General features: G+C 44.1%; 1 protein-coding gene across 5 annotated transcripts in view; it reads left to right on the plus strand.

Annotated features, from left to right (window-relative positions):
- MTM1 (myotubularin 1) overlaps window positions 1–14,771 on the plus strand; it is a 96,741-nt gene that overhangs the window by 29,127 nt on the left and 52,843 nt on the right. For 3 of the 5 annotated variants that reach the window (XM_059883469.1, XM_059883470.1, NM_001206425.2), the window contains exons 3-4: window positions 164–236; window positions 1,997–2,091. In XM_059883469.1, coding sequence (XP_059739452.1) covers window positions 164–236; window positions 1,997–2,091 — 168 coding nt within the window. The remainder of the gene's footprint in view (window positions 1–163; window positions 237–1,996; window positions 2,092–14,771) is intronic. The other 2 variants (XM_024988096.2, XM_024988098.2) reach the window with 1 other exon arrangement.

Raw genomic sequence — 14,771 nt, forward strand, 5'->3', positions numbered from 1 at the left:
GCTAAGTTGTATTTTTTAGTTGTTTTGATTTTCTGTGCCAATTTTCTATAATGGTCACTATGTCTCTAATTTTTTTTATTTGCAAACAATATTTCTGGTTAGTTGCTTAATATCCTGTGCAAATGTCATGTCCTTACTTCTGATGACACTGTTTTGTTTCCAGACTTCTAGGGATGGAGTTAATCGGGATGTGGGAGAAACTCTTCCTCGACTGCCAGGAGAGATTCGCATTACTGGTAAGGCCTGTGAGGTTAGGATTTTCATAGATTGATGAGAGTTCTAGGAGGGCCAGGTGGCTTCAATCCCTCTGACTCTTTCGAAGTCACTTTTAGACAAATAGGCTAGCTTTGTTTAAAAGTGTTAATGTAGTGAGAACTCTCTGCATTTGTTTCTTGATCAAAGAGTTCTCTCAAGCTTCATGCTCTCCATGACAGTGATATTTTTTTTCTCTGTATCAAGTCAGAATTATTTTGGAAAAAAAATGTGGATTATATCTTTCAAGTCTCTCACTAGAGCTATAAGCTCTTATGGTTTAAGGTTATAAGAACAAACTGGTAATAAGATTTTACAGCCCATCATATATGCTTTAAAACGATCAACTTCGAGACTTAAAGTCCAAGTACTCTCTTCTTTGAAATATAAGGAGACATATTGGTTTAAAATATCTTTTATTTGCCAGATAGCTAAAATTAGAAATGTTGATGTAACATTCTGATTTTTGTCTTACTTTATTCATTGTAAGTTCATATTAAGAGAAAGGTATCTACTTTGGAAAGACTAGATCATTCTGGCTTAATCCAGAAGCACCTGACAGCTTCTAAGCAAAGTGCTAAGATTGTGAGCATTAACATTTTTTTTTATTAGAGTTGACATCCCCATTTCAGATTCCCATTTGGTGATGATACAGTTACCACTGCTTCAGAGAACCTTTTGGTTTATTTACTAAGATCTGGGTTGTTTAGCTTAAATGACTGAGACCATGGTGCTAATCAGATTAAGGTCATAGATATGATACCTGTATGAATGAGTTAGCCATGCACAACGAGAAACTACTCCATGTCCACAGGCTTGCACACATGATCCTAGTCTTGAAAAGGAAGTGGGTGGCATGTTTCCATCCTAATTTGTGGATAAGAACAAGGAGAATATCTTACTTTTGATCATCTTCACATGTGAAGTTTTAGTTCTGTATCAGTGTTAAAACCTTCACAGAGGTAGTAACTGATTGAGTTAGCATGAAGTAGACTTACTGGATATTTTTCATTTAGCACCCGAGGAGAAAGGGGTTTCAAAAATTATTATAAATAAACAAACAAATGCCGTTAACACATTCAAGGACATCCTTGAAAAATAAGACAAAGATACATTTTATTATAATAACTCTCCTGATTTAGTTTCTCCTTATGTTTGATTCTACCAAAGATATACTAATTTCTTGGCCATCTGTTTCATATCACTTAAATGTGTGACATGAATCTAGCTCCATTCTTCTCTGGACTATTAAAAGAGAAAGAATAGACTATAGAAACATTTCTGCTGCTGACAGTCATTTATTAAAAACATCGCAGTGTTTTGTGTGATTGGAGGTTGGCAAACCTCAAACCCAGTCCGGGAGAGAGTCCGCGAGACTGTCCTGTGTGAATTGCCACCCTCTGGTTGAAGCCTGCAGTTCAGTAGTTACCTTGACAACCACCGGAAGGTAGCAGCACCGGTGCCCTTATTCACTTCTGCTCTCTAGCTGTGAGGGTCTTGTCCCTAGGTAGTGGCAGCATGGTGGGTAAGCTCAGGTGATATGTGCCCCACCTCGTTCTCCCTCAGCTCCACTCTACCTGGCATGGTAATGTAGAAACATTGCCAGTGCTTGCTTTAGACCTTTTCAGTGATTTTTTAAATTGTAGTTATTCTTAGCCAAATAGTTTTTATTAAAGTAGTGCCATTTGTTGTGTATCTTGGTATATATTTCCATTATTTTAGGGTACTTTTTTTATCTTAATAGACAAAGAAGTTATTTACATATGTCCTTTCAATGGCCCCATTAAGGGAAGAGTTTACATCACAAATTATCGTCTTTATTTAAGAAGTTTGGAAACGGTAAGTAAAATCTAAGACCATAAAGATGACCCTAACTGTTAAAGATAATGCTAAACTGTTTCTCTTCTACCTTGCAAGATTGACTGTGGATCAGATTAACATGGGGGATATATTTGCTTCTCAACTCTTAATTTTTGGCTTATGCAAAGCTCATGTAACACTAACACCTGTAAATGTAGGAATAGAGTAAATTAAAATAAGTCTTGTCCTTCATAATATGAGGAGGGGGATTTGGTAACTGTACCTGTTTGCTCATTTGGCGAGATTCCTTAGGCGGGGAATAGTGGTTCTTTACCAGAAGCACCGTTGAGAACCACTTGGGGTCACTTAGCAGCCATTACAGATGCTGTGAGATACTGCATCCAAATGTCCAGGTCTGTGGTCCAGGCACAGTGATCATTTTTTTTTAAAACATCACAGACAAGGATGCTGATGTGAGTCCCTTGTGTAGGCCCACTGCTCTAGAATTTTCCAAGTGTTCAATTACAGAACACCAGATAGTGGTTTGGAATTAGGATGTCTGTGGTGTGGCTGAATGCCACTCTACCTGTTATTGCATGGCATTTCAAGGAATGTTCCACTGATGGAACAATGAGTTGGACATGAGATGCTCCAGAAGGGAAAGAGTGAATGAACAGCTGCTATGGCTGTTCTAGAAGGGCCTATGGTGGATGTGGTGGGTTCCTGTTACCCAGGCCAGCCCAAAGGGGCAGTTTTTGATGAGGTGGACCAAGCAGGGGTGAATAGGTCTGGGGCACATGAAAGAGGAGCCAAACATCCGCTTATAAACAGGAGATGTTGAGACTGTTGGGGGGAATCTAGCTTTGGTTTTACTGCTTTTACCCCATAACTTCTTTTGAACAGTTCTAATCTGGATTAGTTTGCATCTTTTGATTTTTAAAAACATTATTTTCATTTTTGTGTCCAAATTCTGAAAAGTGCCGTTTATTGCTCTTATTGCCTTCGCTATGGGAGCCCACTTCTTTCGTGTTTCTAGGTCCACATGGTCCTGAGATTTGGTCTTTTATTTTTGTGAATCTATTCAGGTCTCTAAGTAAGAGTGAAGCTGAGCACATGTTCTAGTTTTCCAGAATGTGAAAGATTCTGAAACTTAAGAGAGCAGTGAGCCGAACGTGGGTAGCCGTTCCCTTCTCCAAGGGATCTTCCCAACCCAGGGATTGAACCCAGGTCTCCCGCATTACAGGTGCATTCTTTACCCTCTGAGCCACCAGGGATGCCCTCAACCCTTGGCAGCAGTTGTATTATAGAATTAATCATTTGAACAGGTGATTAAGTACCCAGGAAAGAAACCCATTGGGAGTACTACTGACACATTGCCTGACCCTGACAAAGAAACATGGTGGCAGTACACTTCGGTGGAGTTATAGACTGTGTAACTGGCATCAAGCCTTTGACTCAGAAGGTGGTTAAAGGGAAGGGGAAGGGATTTGAAGTAGTTTTAATCTAAGATATTGAAGTGAAACTACCAATGTAAAATTTAGTGTAGGTAACATTTAGTTCATAAAAACCAGTAGTATCTGTGAAGCATGGAAGAGGTCTGTCTTTACAGGGGCTCAAGCTTATCTGAGCCAGTAATCAGGTGGGATGGATTAAAAAGTTAACAGACATATAGGCTGAACTAACTATAATACAGTACAATACAGTATAATACTGTATTATACTACACAATATAATATGGCCAGCCAAAGTGAGACTCATTCTGTACAGCTCCCAAGTGTCAAATTGGGACACACTGAGAGATTTTATGCTAATGTATGCGATAATCATCAAAAATGAAATTAGAGCAGGTTGTTGACCAGCCACACAGGCCCGGTTCCATTTCGTGCTGTCACTGTTGATGAACTGGGGAAATTATTTAAACTGCAGTGCTGTGACAGGATTGTGTCTGTTCTGTGATCTCAACTGTGGAAAACAAACAAAAACTGTATGTCAAAAAGAGAGCAGAAAGAAATACACCAAGAGTGTTAATACTTGGGATATTTGAACATGCTTGTTTCCCTCCTCCCACTTGGAGGGAGAAGGCATTGGATGAACTCTTAGCTGGCATTATTTATTTTGTCATTATATGGCACTCCAGAGGCCAGGGATTAGCACGCAGTGGGTGAAGAAAAGACCCACTTGACACCAACTGCTTGTCTTTTTCTTCTTTCACCAAGTTTTATATAAACATTTTGACCAATTGGCCACAGCATTTAGTCCAAGTATAAAAGCAAGCAGCTAGTGGCAGAAAACATAGTATAAAGCAAGCCATTTGGGTGATTATGCAGAGGCCTCAAAACATAGTCATCATAGTGTCTCTCAAAGTCCTAAATATGAACATTAATTGTGGATTCTGCTGCAAAATGTGGATGTTTCGTGTGTATTTGACAAAGAGCCGTCATGTCCCTGGCCTTTGGAAGCGGACACCTGTGTGGTTCAGGTATGTAAACACTGCAGTGGGAGCACGGCCAGACTCGGGAGTCAGGTGTCTCGTTTCATCAGGTGATGTCCTGGGCTGGTAGATACAGTGGTCTTTGGGCTGCCACTCAGCCGTCTTCAGCTGGGCCTCCTCTGGGGTCTCCCTACTCCACTCTGACTGGCTTACTGGAAATTCTTGATGGATCTCTGTTGCCCACAAAATAAAATCCACTGTCCATCATGGGACAGAAAAATCCTTCTGAGTTCTCTTGCCTCAACTCACAGTGCTTCTCCCTGTGCTGTCGTCTCTTCCCTGCCTGCAAGGCCCTCCTGGGCTGTTCTTGCTGTGCCTGGATGCCCTCTTGTCCCTCAGAACCCACTCAAAAATCATGTCCTCCCTAGAGCCTTCACCAGCTTCCATCATAGCCCTCACTCCCTCTCTGTGTGCCTGTTCCGTCTTAAGACTTACTACTGGGTACCTCCCCTGCCCACTCTGAACATCTAACATCCCTCCCCCTCCTCCTCTCCCCCTTTCATGTTTATTCATTTCTTCACTGTCTCCTACTTTATATATTTTACTTCTGGCCTCATTCTGGTCTGTCTGAGGCCAGGGATGCCTTGTGTCTTTTTACTGCTGTGCTCTTGAGAACTAGGACAGAGCATGGCGTGTGGCAGTGAAGGATTTCAGCCGTATCTATGTGCCAGTGTCTCTGTGGCCATCAGTAATGGGGAGTCCTCCTGGTCCTCCGTGTAGACAGGAGGTACTCAATAGCATTGTGCTCTAAGTGATGGGGAGACAGCAGGCAGCGTGGATGGCACTAAGTCATGGCATCCTGAACACCACCATTGCTTTTGAGTTGAGAAATCCTGTTGCCTCCTTTTGACCTTGAGGGTGCTCGAGGTTGGGCTTGGCTTCGATCTCGTGACTCCAGTAGGGCTGGTTATAATAATACTGTAATACTCTTGTTGTCTGTCTGGTTATAATAATACTGTAATACTCTTGTTGTCTGTGGACTCCCGGAGCAGCACCACTTCCAGTTTCCCTCTCAGGAGTACTTCAGCTCAGGTGCTCAGGTTCATGAACAAGACAGGTTAACCCTATGTTCATTCAGGCCGCTGTATCTTCATTCCAGAGACACTCAGCACCAGGGTGAATCTGCCATGGTGCTGGGTGCATAACACAGGGATGAGCAGGTGTGGTGTCAGGTGGCAGAGCCTGCAATGGGTGCATCATGCTGTTCGATTACAGGACAGAAGCAGGGTAACTGTGTGCTGAGTCATGGAATGCCTTCTAGAGGAGGTGATATGGGAACCAAGCCTTGGTGAATGGAGACCATTACCTGAACAGGAGGGAGAGAGAGAGGACCCTCCACAGGGTGCGTGTACAGTGCTATGGAGGAGCCCGGTGTCTGGTGACAGTGGCTGAGGGCTGTGCTAGAGTGGGAGCATGGATGGGGAGGGGAGAGATGAAGCTGGAAGCATTGCCAGCCTTGAGCGGCTAGTAAATCACCAGTGTCTGTGTCACGTGGGGAACAACACAGCCCATGTGTGTTTCAGGAAGGGAAGTCAGGTCTCAGCATGTATGACAGATTAGGGGAGGGAAGACTGGAGGCGGAGAGACCATCCAGGAAGTTATCTTGGTTTTCTAGGTGAGCTTGTTCTAATCGAGTCTGGGTTGCAGGAGAAAGGAGGGAACCTCCGTGAGCGAGGCAGGAGGATCTGGGTAGCATTTGGAGCTGGGAGCCGAAGAGAAGAGTAGAATTAAGGATGATCCCTGTGGTCTTGGGCTTGAGTGGTCGGAGCTGCTCCCATCCATGGAAATAGACATTAGAGGAGAAGGAAGGGCTTGAAGCCTCGGCCGTGGGAGACTTGTGTGCGTATGCAGACTGACAGCTGTGCGAGTGCAAGCTGTAAATATGTGGCTCAGGAGCCTTGAAAATAGGAGTCTGAAGCTGCGGAAGTCCAAGCACACGGGTATCACAGTAGTAGCGGGTGCACATACAGGATTTCCTGAGGGGGCCATGAGACCAGCGGATATGCAGCTGTGGAGGGAGCCTGAGGGCAGGGACCGCGTCTGTGGGGGGTGGAGCGGGCAGGAGCAGAAGCCACAGTCAGAACAGAGGACCGGCTCAGACAGGGGGTGGGCGCTTGGGAGGAGAGAGAAATATCTAGAAGGAAGGGAGTGGACCACAGAGTGAAGTGTTGCAAGGTTCGGTGAGATAAAAAAGGAACAGGGGCTCCGGGGAGGTTTGGGGGAGGTCGCCGGCAGCCCCAGGGAGAACACAGGCCTTGGACACAGGAGCATCATTAGCCTCTCACTTGGTCCTCCTTCCACCAGCCCCCAGGCCTTGGCACCCTTCTCTCTATTCATTCTCCGAGAGGCTTCCTCCACTCCCTGGCTGCACTCAGTTCTCCCCAGATAACATTGTTTGTCAGCGAAGCTCCTCGCAGCCTCCTGAGCCCTGGCCCACACACTCAGCCCATCTGATGGCAGCTGTCTGGCCCCTTCCCTTATGCCCCGGTCCTGGTTTTCTACTGCTGACCTTTCTTCTGCCCCCAGCTTCTCATTGCTCACCACCTGATAGAGACCCCAGGTGCCTGGCTGGGTCAAAACTCTCTTGCTCATTCTACTTGCCAGTTCCTTCTTCGGGCGTTTTTGCCTCTCTCGATGATTCTTCTCTTCTTCTAGGCACCCTCCAGTCACCTCCCCCTCCTCCCTTCTCTTCTGCAGTCTTCATTGCTGCCTTCCCGCCCGCATCCTCTCCGTATCCCTGTTCTTAGCTCCTGCAGATATTCTCCTGCTTGGCAACTCTCAGTGGCTCCTTCCCCCCATCATTTCAGACTCCTTAGTGTTCATGGTCCTCTGCAACTCAGCCCTGACTCGCCTCTGCACCTCTCTCCTATGTGTCCCCCAGCACGCTGGTTCAGCTGTCTGACTCACTGTTCCCTAACCCAGCCCTTCGCCACCTCTGCCGTGGACTTTCCTCAGGCAGTTTTGTCCAGTAGAACACATCCATGTTCATTCCCACCCAGTCCTGCCATGCACACCCCCACTTGAATAAATATTATCATTATTTTATCCTTAGTATTATTTTTTGGCTGCACTGCAAGACTTGTGGGATCTTAGCTCCCCAACCAGGGATCAAACCCATGCCCGCTGCAGTAGACACATGGAGTCCTAACCACTGGACCACCAGGGCAGTCCCTAAAAATTCTTTTGAAATAGTTAAGATAGAAAGTTTGTAAAGAGTAATGTAAACATCTTTGGATCTACCACACAGTTGAAGAAATTTAGTGACCCCTCCACATCAGGGTTAGTCACCATCTGAAAGTTGCCAGTTCTCACCCCCAGTCATTCCACACACCCTTCTTTACAAATAGGAAGGAGTTCTGAAGATGCACGGGAACACGAAGGAAGGGAGGCTTTGAAGCCTCCCATCAAAGCAGGTAACCCTTAGGACTGTTGGTGGCATGAGCAGTGAGTTATGTGTACAGAGACCATTTTCTGACAGTGGGAAACAGTACGTTCTTCCTGGATTAACTTCAAGGAGACATTTGTCGTTAGGGTTTCCTCTAAAAGATAGGACCACAGTGATTTTATTGTTTAGGCAGAGTATTACCTACAGATTCATGAATACCACCCAAGACCCTCTTTAAGGACAGAACACATGTTAACTTTTACTGGGTAAAAGTACTTCTGGGAGAGACTACCAAGACAGAGTCAGTTGACTTTGCTTTTTGATGGTTTACCAGTATGCACACAGGACTTGGGGGGATCAAGGTGGATGGGGAGCGCTCATGTCCATCAGACTCAGCCTCTCAAATATCTGGTTCTGAAATGCACATTGGCCAGGTGTGAGGTATTGTGCCACTGAGGAGCTGGGTATCTGGCAAGAGTGGCAGCAAGTAGGTTCCACAGTCTCTATAATTGGCTGCAGTTGGAGCTGTAAATGTTGGGTGCCACCCGGAAGGGAGGCAAAGTTTACCTCCCATTGTGCACTTTTCAAAGCCAGGCATGTATTCCCTTGCAGAGAGAAGGCATAGCCACTTCATTACAAGCATGGACAAAAGGGTTCCTGTAGTATTTTTCTTTTCAAAAAAAAAAAAGTTGGAAACTTTTCAAGATTGTCCTTTTTTCATTCCTTCTGTCTAATGGATTTGACACCTTTTTTCATTTTAAAAGAGGTGAAATAATGCTAAGAAAACTGTAATAATAAAACATCCTAGTGTGTTTGTAAGTAGAAACGTCAATGGGAACGTAGGATCTGAACTATAGTTTTCTTTTAAATTTCAGTCTTAAATCGTCTCTTTATTTTGCTGCTGCAAAAGGAATGAGGTTTTCAGGTTAAAACAGTCCCTGCTGATACCCCAAATCCTCCTGCCCCTTGTTGCCATTCATTCTCAATTTGTTAGTCCTCAAGCTGGAGAGGCTGTGTACTACTGCATCATCCTGTTGCAAGTCACTCAGTGGATTTAAGGAATGAACTCCACTATGAGTTTGCACTTTCAAACCCTAGAAAGGGGCTCGTGGCTGCTTTGGCAGTTCTCTCCATCTCAGATCAATGTATCACATCCCCCACCACCTCAGTGATGGACCCCTCCGAGCTCCTTTGCTGACCTCATCTTGTGCTCTGTTGCAAAGTTAAAAGTTGTCTTTTCTAGCTCCCATAAATCTCCCTCATTCACCTATCATGAGCTTTCACCTGTTCTTTGCACCTCCTCCCCATCTCCAAGGAAGGAACAGGAGGTCGTGTTTTACAAAGTGAGCCTTCCTCCTAGTCTCTCTGGTGCCATGGTGCCTCACAGTTCGGTGTCTTACACGCGTGGTTTTCAGTGGCTCCCCGACCCGCAGACCTGCTCAAGTCTCTGCTTTAAAACAACTTGCCTCCCTGCTACCCCAATACTATGAGCCTCTTTCTGCCCCTTCCTTGCTAGGCTTTTTAAAGAATGAGTCCCTACGTGCTGCTGCTGCTTCAAGATTAGGAACTCCTTCACTTCTTGGTCTTGCTCGTGCTTCGTGTTGAAGCTCCTCTTTTCTTGCTCAGATCTACAGACCCTGGTGGACTCTTTGCTCTTCACCTTCTCTGCAGTGAAAAGTCGGTAGTGTGTTGGTTAATTCCACCTTCTTTCTGCATGTGTCCTTGACTCTTCTCTCGCTTCTGCCTTTTGTGTTTATTGCAGTTCATTTCTCCTTCCTGGGCTTCTCTGGTGGCTCAGAGCTTAAAGAGTCTGCCTGCATTGCAGGAGACCTGGGTTCGATTCCTGGGTCGGGAAGATCCCCTGGAGAAGGAAATGACAACCCACTCCAGTATCCTTTCCTGGAGAATCCCATGGACGAAGGAGCCTGGTGGGCTACAGTCCACGAGGTCGCAAAGAGTCAGACACGACTGAACAACTTCACTTTCTCCTTCCTACCCCCTAACTGTATTTCCCAAGTTCTGTGGTTATCGTCTTCTTTCTCACTTGTCAGTTACTTTCCAACTTGATAGTGCCAGACCCGATCTTTCATTCTTTATTCACTACTTGAGAGCCTGCTGTGTGACAGATTCGAGAAGGATTGAAGAAGTCAACCTGGAGATTGGATTAAGGCTAATGGAGAAGGGAATGTGAAGGGTGACCGGTAGGTTTCCAGCTTTTGTCACAGGGTGGATGGAGTGCCAGCCATTGACAGAGAAAGGTGTAGTTTGGAGAGAGAAACATCGTGTGCTTTAGTTCTGGGCATTTGGAGTTTGAGGGGCCCTTGGGATTTTCCACTTCTGCATTTCCGGCTGCCTCCTGGATATCTGTTACTTGATTATCAGTCAAACTCCCTGTGTTTAGATGCTTAAACCCAGTGTGCCTAAAATTGACAGTGTTAATATTTCTCTCAGCCCCACCACCATGCCCTTCATATCTCTTGGTGGGACCACCATTGTCCCAGACACATGGGCCTGCTCTGTGATTCGTCCCTCTGACCCATCTCTTCCTCTTGCTTTCCAGCTCGATTGCTCTCTGCTCTCAGATCCTCATGGCAATCATGTCACTTGCACAGCATTAGCATGTGGCAGCATTGGCAGCATTAGCTTCCAAGATTGCAGGGCATGGGCATCCCCTCCCTTGGCTTGTGCAGGGTACTCAGGGCTGCTGGGTGCATCTGCATGCAGCAACATTCTGTCATTGCAGGCTGCTTCCCAAGACACATTTCCTGGATCCCAGTCACCCTGATCCAAGCCTGGGATACTCTACAGGGGATTCCCCTGCCACCCGATCTTAAACCTAGCCCACTTGTTTTTGTTTTTTGTAAACAAAGTTCCCATGCTTTCCCACATGCGTAGCCATTGTCGCCATGACCTATTTTTGGAAGGCCAATCTTCACCTGCTTTTATTCCACCCTTTAAGGATTGTCTATAACTTTGCCATCACAGCAGGACCTTGCTGTGACCCAATCAGGGAGAAGTCGTCCTGCCATCTTGGACCTCTCATCCCACTTCATCTGGATTTTTAAAATGCCTCTTGGCACTTTGTTGCCATTCAGTTTCTCAGTCATGTCCAACTCTTTGTGACCCCATGGACTTCAGCACGCCAGCCTCCCCTGTCCTTCACTATTTCTCGGAGTTTGTTCAAACTCATGTCCATTGAGTCAGTGATGCCATCCAACCATCTCATCATCTGTCGTCCCCTTCTCCTGCCTTCATTCTTTCCCAACATCAGGGTTTTTTCCAACGAGTCAGTTCTTTGCATCAGGTGGCCAAAGTATCGGAGTTTCAGCTTCAGCATCAGTCCTTCCAATGAATATTCAGGACTGATTTCCTTGAGGATTGACTGGTTTGATCTCCTTGTGGTCCAAGGGACTCTCAAGAGTCTTCTCCAACACCACAGCTCAAAAACATCAATTCTTCAGCGCTCAGCTTTCTTTATGGTCCAACTCTCACATCCATACATGACTGCTGGAAAAACCATAGCCTTGACTAGACGGACCTTTGTAGGCAAAGTAATGTCTCTGCTTTTTAATACGCTGTCTAGGTTTGTGGGCACTTACAACCTGGCATTTTGGCTGTTTGGGTGCATGTGTCTCATTTCCCAGACTGGGCCCTGAGCTTTGTGAGGATGACGCGTACATCTTATTTCTCTCCATGGTCCCAAGCATCCAGTACAGTTTCTGTTAGTCAGTATGCACTTGAGAGAGAAGGCAAATAATTGCATCTTTTAGACTGTTTGTTTTGTGTACTTCTCAATTGGTTTAGATACTTACAGGTACAGAGGCATAGAATTTAGCATTAGAATGGACCTTTGAGAATCATTAAATATTTAATGATATTCGGATAGTGGTGACTCAGGTTTCTAGAGACTTAAGCTGATTTTCCTACTCCTAGATCTTCCAGTTGGGCCTGCTGGGTTATCTGATCTTGAACCTGTCATTTGGGGAGACCATGGTAGGTAGCCTCATTAGACTGTGGGTGTCTTTGGTCAGGAGCTGGCTGGTTTTCCTCAGTGTCCAATTTTCTGCTTTGTGTTGGGTCAAGGTAATCAGAAGTGTAGAATTTTCTTGATACAGTGGCAAAGTACAGTACGGTCTCACTCACTTCTAATCCTTCTGTTTTTTAAATTTGCATTCTTGCTTCCATCTTGATATTAGAATATCAGACTTTTATGTAGTGTCTCTGTGTTTTTTTTAGGTACAAGTTTGATATTTAGGAGTGCAGTTGAATAGACTATATAAATTACATAACTCATAAATTTCAATATAATCTAAGTGTAGTAACAGTGCTTGATAGTTTAATAACTACATGATATTGAGAAGAAAAAACATTCTCGTTTGCAGTTACATATGTACATGGTTACTAAGAAGTGTCTTTTTTCTGTAAGCATTTAGAATTCAGTTATGGAGTGAGGGGTTTCACCCCATGGTGCCAGCTAAAAAAATGCCTTCTTTCCAAGAGGAAAGCGTGTAGCAAAGCCCTGTAGCTGCTTGCTGGAGCATGGATTCACTGTTTTTGCAGAGTGCAGTTATGTCTTTCATGTACTAGGATATTCTTTATAATAATAATAATAATAATAATAACTTCCTTTGTTATCTAGCTACCATGTGCCAGGCACCATGCCAGGTACTTTTAAGTCCATTATCTCTAATCACACCTATTTTACAGGTAAATGTAGCTGAGAGATACAGTAACTTGCCAGAGTCATCCAGCTAATAAATGTTAAAACTCAGATTTGACACTTCTTTTTGTCCAACTTTCGCGTTTGTGCTCTTTTCTCTACACCATGCTAGCCATACCATCACACTTTTTAAAAAAAATTTATTTTTTTTAATTGGAGGCTAATTACTTTACAATATTGTACTGGTTTTGCCATACATCAACATGAATCCGCCATGGGTGTACACGTGTTCCCCATCCTGAACCCCTCTCCCACCTCCCTCCCCATACCATCCCTCTGTGTCATCCCAGTGCACCAGCCTCGAGCATCCTGTATCAGGCATTGAACCTGGACTGGCGATTCGTTTCACATATGATATTATACATGTTTCAATGCCATTCTCCCAAATCATCCCACCCTCGCCCTCTCCCAGAGTCCAAAAGACTGTTCTATACATCTGTGTCTGTTTTGCTGTCTCGCATACAGGGTTATCATTATCATCATTCTAAATTCCATATATATGTGTTAGTATACTGTATTGGTGTTTTTCTTTCTGGCTTACTTCACTCTGTATAATAGGCTCCAGATTCATCCACCTCATTAGAACTGATTCAAATGTATTCTTTTTTATGGCTGAGTAATACTCCATTGTGTATATGTACCATAGCTTTCTTATCCATTCATCTGCTGATGGACATCTAGGTTGCTTCCATGTCCTGGCTATTATAAACAGTGCTGCAATAGCCATACCGTCACACTTTTTAAACTTTATTTTGAAATACGACCTCTCAAGAACTTGGAAGAAAAGTCCCTGAGAGGTCCTAGGTACCCATCACTCAGCTTCTCCACTAACTGTATTGCTTTATCCAGCCCAGAACATCCAGGGGCATGATAACATTAACTAAGACTCTGACTGTGCTTGATTTCATCGGGTTTTGCACACACCCATTTTTGCCATGTTTTTGCATAGAGTCTGATGACATTTGATGCCATGTGTCAGTTCGTGTTCCCACCACCAACAGTCAAAATATGCAGCTCCTCTGTGGATGCAGAACTCCGTTTATAGCCACGCCCTACTTCCCCTCAGCCCCGGTGGCCACTTCTCTGTTCTCTAGCTCTACAATTTTCTTGTGTCAAGAAAAGTATGAATGGAACCATAGAGCACATGAGCTTTTGAGAGTGGTTTTATCCGGTCAGCATGATGCTCTCAAGATTCTTCTAGGTGGTTGCGTGTATCTGTAGTTCATTCATTTTTGTAGCTGAGCAGTAGTCCATGGCATGAACACACCACACTCTTAGACTTTTAAAATTTCTAGAATACCCACGAGTGGTATTTATATTTTTTGAAGAAATGATTACTTTCTTGTATTTTGTTTTAAAGACATTTAAGGTAAATAAAAAGCAAAAATTTGTATTTTATTTGTATTCCACAGCAAAGGACATCTTTTTAAGAACAAAGACTCAATAGGCAGCTTTTAAAATTTTTGTTATCAAAGTCATCTAACACAGCACTAAAGAAAATATTGGATTACTGAAATTTTCTATAGCCCTTTCTACCTTTGTCCATATGAATATATATTTTACATTTTTGGAGTCACAGTGTATTTTGTTTGCTGTTTTTTTTTTTTTTAATACTTCAGCTTATTTTTCCATGTACCATAATTATTTTAGTAGCTTGTGCTCTTCCGTCAAGTTGACTATAATGTTCTTTGTCCTGATGGCCGCCTCTGGCTCCATCTTCACACAGGTAGCTTTTCCTCCTATTGCTCCATAGCTGTAAGATAATGTCAGAGGAGTGTCATTGTGGGCTCAAAGAGTTAGGACCATTTTTATGGTTCTTTTGATGTATGTTCTAAGACCTTGGCTTGAATCTCAACCTTTCCCTGTAGTTAGCCAAAATTTTTTAAAGCCTTGGTGATGACATCAGGCAATGGGAATACTTCATCTGTGTCCATTGTCAGGACAATGCAGTCAAAGGCCCTGTTGTGGTTTCTGGCCCAGATGACATATTCTGAACATGGCAGCTGCTGTTCTCTTGGTGTGATGATCTTGATGTGGCTTTACTGACGTTATTCCATCTTTCATGCCAGCAGTCCTCTGGACCCCTTGTGTCCAGTATTGGGTAAGGACTGATGGAGAAGCTA

The sequence above is a fragment of the Bos taurus genome, chromosome X (genome assembly GCF_002263795.3).
Source record: "Bos taurus isolate L1 Dominette 01449 registration number 42190680 breed Hereford chromosome X, ARS-UCD2.0, whole genome shotgun sequence".
Lineage (NCBI taxonomy): Eukaryota > Metazoa > Chordata > Mammalia > Artiodactyla > Bovidae > Bos > Bos taurus.